Consider the following 3,733-nt stretch of genomic DNA (forward strand, 5'->3'; position numbering starts at 1 on the left):
AAACCCTAAAGCCTGACACTTAATGATTCAAATGGCCCCTTTTTGCAAACCCTAACTCCCGACACCTAATGATTCAAATGGCCCCTTTTTGCAAACCCTAACTCCCGACACTTAATGATTCAAATGGGCCCTTTTTGCAAACCCTAACTCCTGACACTTAATGATTCAAATGGCCCCTTTTTGCAAAACCCTAACTACTGACACTTAATGATTTAAATGGCCCCTTTTTGCAAACCCTAACTCCCGACACTTAATGATTCAAATGGCCCCTTTTTGCAAACCCTAACTCCCGACACTTAATGATTCAAATGGCCCCTTTTTGCATAATTCAAATGGCCCCTTTTTGCAAACCCTAACTCCCACCACTTAATGATTCAAATGGCCCCTTTTGCAAACCCTAACTCCCGACATTTAATGATTCAAATGGCCCCTTTTTGAAAACCCTAACTCCCAACACTTAATGATTCAAATGGCCCTTTTTTTCAAACCCTAACTCCCACCACTTAATGATTCAAATGGCCCCTTTTTGCAAACCCTAACTACCGACACTAAATGATTCAAATGGTCCCTTTTTGCAAACCCTAACTCCCAACACTTAATGATTCAAATGGCCCCTTTTTGCAAACCCTAAAAACCGACATTTAATGATTCAAATGGCCCCTTTTTGCAAACCCTAACTACCGACACTTAATGATTCAAATGGCCCCATTTTGCAATCCCTAACTACCGACAATTAATGATTCAAATGGCCCCTTTTTGGCAAACCCTAACTGCCGACACTTAATGATTCAAATGGCCCCTTTTCGCAAACCCTAACTACCCACACTTAATAATTCAAATGGCCCCTTTTTGCGAACCCTAACTACCCACACTTAATAATTCAAATGGCCCCTTTTCGCAAACCCTAACTACCCACACTTAATGATTCAAATGGCCTCCTTTTGCAAACCCTAACTACCGACACTTAATAATTCAAATGGCCACTTTTTGCAAACCCTAACTCCCAACACTTAATGATTCAAATGGCCCCTTTTTGCAAACCCTAACTACCGACACTTAATAATTCAAATGGCCCCTTTTTGCGAACCCTAACTACCGACACTTAATGATTCAAATGGCCCCATTTTGCAATCCCTAACTACCAAAAATTAATGATTCAAATGGCCCCTTTTTGCAAACCCTAACTGCCGACACTTAATGATTCAAATGGCCCCTTTTCGCAAACCCTAACTACCCACACTTAATAATTCAAATGGCCCCTTTTTGCGAACCCTAACTACCCACACTTAATAATTCAAATGGCCCCTTTTCGCAAACCCTAACTACCCACACTTAATAATTCAAATGGCCCCTTTTTGCAAACCCTAACTACCGACACTTAATAATTCAAATGGCCCCTTTTTGCGAACCCTAACTACCGACACTTAATGATTCAAATGGCCCCATTTTGCAATCCCTAACTACCAAAAATTAATGATTCAAATGGCCCCTTTTTGCAAACCCTAACTGCCGACACTTAATGATTCAAATGGCCCCTTTTTGCGAACCCTAACTCTCAACACTTAATGATTCTGTAAAACAGACTATTTATTTTGCATGGCCTTACATTGAATAGAAATGGAGCATTATGTCCAGCTTTTTGGTACACAACTAAACCTATGATGGGCTTCGCCATCTGGTTGAAACAGGGTTGAAAAATGCCAACTCCTATTGATCTATGCTGAAATTGATTGCCAGACTACTTGATAAGCGAGCCAGTCTCTAACTCACTGAGCCATCCTAGCGTTTCCAAAGCGACATTGGGGTAGAATAGCCAATTGAAAGCAAGATTACTATTAGGTGCTCAAATTAACAATGATAACTTACAGAATATGTACTAGTTGACCAAGACTATGGCCTTCCTCTACAATAATTTTCTTAGTCCAGTGGGTAAGCTTACCCTAAATTACAAAAAAAGGAATCAAATTTCAAGACAACTGTATTTTTACATCTGAGTCAATTGTAAGTCATGCCCGAATATTTCAGTCTGCTATGTACAACTTTAAATGGAAGATGAAATGAAATGAATGGAGTTTTACATCCTACTTTTCTGCACCACGTGGGCTAATGAAGACGGGCAACGCCATGCAGGGTGCCATGAGGGAAATTTTGGCAGGACAGCGGCATTAGTCTGCTCTTTTTCTCTTTTCTTGATAACGCTGCCTGTATGAGCATGTGAAACGTTGAGTTAATAAATGCCAGAAATAGTATATCCATATATCTTGTGCTTCTTTACCTACTCCTAATTCTATAAGTCTTATAAACAGTAATGATATCTTAGATATAACAAAAAACACAAGGGGTATATTATGGTATAACTCACTTCTTCAATAACAAAGCACATAACGTTTCAACACAATTTACACGTGTCATTTCATCTGATGACGACACGTGTAAATTGTGTTGAAACGTTATGTGCTTTGTCATTTCATCTGATGACGACACGTGTAAATTGTGTTGAAACGTTATGTGCTTTGTTATTAAAGAAGTGAGTTATACCATAATATATCCCTTGTGTTTTTTGTTATATCTACTCTCCACTTCTAAATGTCGTTCAAATCTTATCTCAGTAATGATATCTTGTTCTACTTACATTACCATCTTCCATTCTACCAGGCATAGCTGGTGTTATAATCTCTAATGCTTGTCTTACTACTGATTTAGCTTCTAGAGCATGTGCTTTCAATAAACTATGAAATACCTGTAAAAAACAGAAATTGAGATTAAAGTTGGGGAAATTATAAAATAATAACAAGCATCTTCAAGCAGTGTGAAATAACCAAGCTTATTCATACAAAGACAAGAAAACCTATTATCAAACCCTTAAAGTTGGGTTTCCTTATTTCTTAGTGTCAAATTATGCAAACTATTTGATTAATTGGTGTTTCTAATGAATTATCATATATTCTTAATCATATCATTATGTTCTTATTGCATATAATCAAGAGTTTTAACAAATCATAAATGTCCATGTATGTACAGTCTGGATAAACAAAAAAATACTTTCTTGATCTGTCACTCATTAGAATTCTGCTCTCTTCTAATTTAGCTAATTATGAATTAATTATGGACATGTGAGACAAACTGGTATTTTTCCTGGTCATTAAAACACCTCTAATTTCTATTCATATAAGTATTAGCATGGGAACCCATCTTTAAGCTAATCTTTTACAAAGTTATTCTTGAAAAATAAATGGCTTACTTGTAATACAATACGTTTGTGTATAGCAAATTTAGCTATAATATGAGCTAACAATAAATGGCCATGATATTTGGTAGCCGGATCTACACAACCCCTAGTAACAAGACATGGCCAGGCAAACGTCATCAGTCTTCTTAACTTGTTTCCTTGTTTTCTAAAAAATGAAAATAACGCAAATAATGCATAATAGATGTCACCTGTTAATTTTTATCATGTCCTAAAACTGGCTATAACATCCCTGAAGCTGTAGTAGTTTTACAGAAAGGGGGGTGGGGGGTACAATTATGGTGAGTCTGGCTCTGCCGACATCTTCCCTACCTTCTTATCTTTTTACAGGGATTGTCTGGTGCTGTAAACCCCTGACACTTGATGATTCAAGGGGCCCCTTTTTGCAAACCCTAAAGCCTGACACTTAATGATTCAAATGGCCCCTTTTTGCAAACCCTAACTCCCGACACCTAATGATTCAAATGGCCCCTTTTTGCAAACCCT

General features: G+C 37.5%; 1 protein-coding gene across 1 annotated transcript in view; it reads right to left on the bottom strand.

Moving 5' to 3' along the window:
* The window catches only part of LOTGIDRAFT_140419 (hypothetical protein), a gene marked incomplete at both ends in the record, with an annotated part of 59,361 nt that overhangs the window by 41,863 nt on the left and 13,765 nt on the right, over positions 1–3,733 (bottom strand). Inside the window, 3 exons of the mRNA XM_009050211.1 lie at positions 1,867–1,940; positions 2,633–2,740; positions 3,242–3,395. Of these exons, the coding sequence (XP_009048459.1) occupies positions 1,867–1,940; positions 2,633–2,740; positions 3,242–3,395 (336 nt within the window). The remainder of the gene's footprint in view (positions 1–1,866; positions 1,941–2,632; positions 2,741–3,241; positions 3,396–3,733) is intronic.

Source organism: Lottia gigantea (assembly GCF_000327385.1).
Source record: "Lottia gigantea unplaced genomic scaffold LOTGIsca_147, whole genome shotgun sequence".
Taxonomy (NCBI): Eukaryota; Metazoa; Mollusca; class Gastropoda; family Lottiidae; genus Lottia; species Lottia gigantea.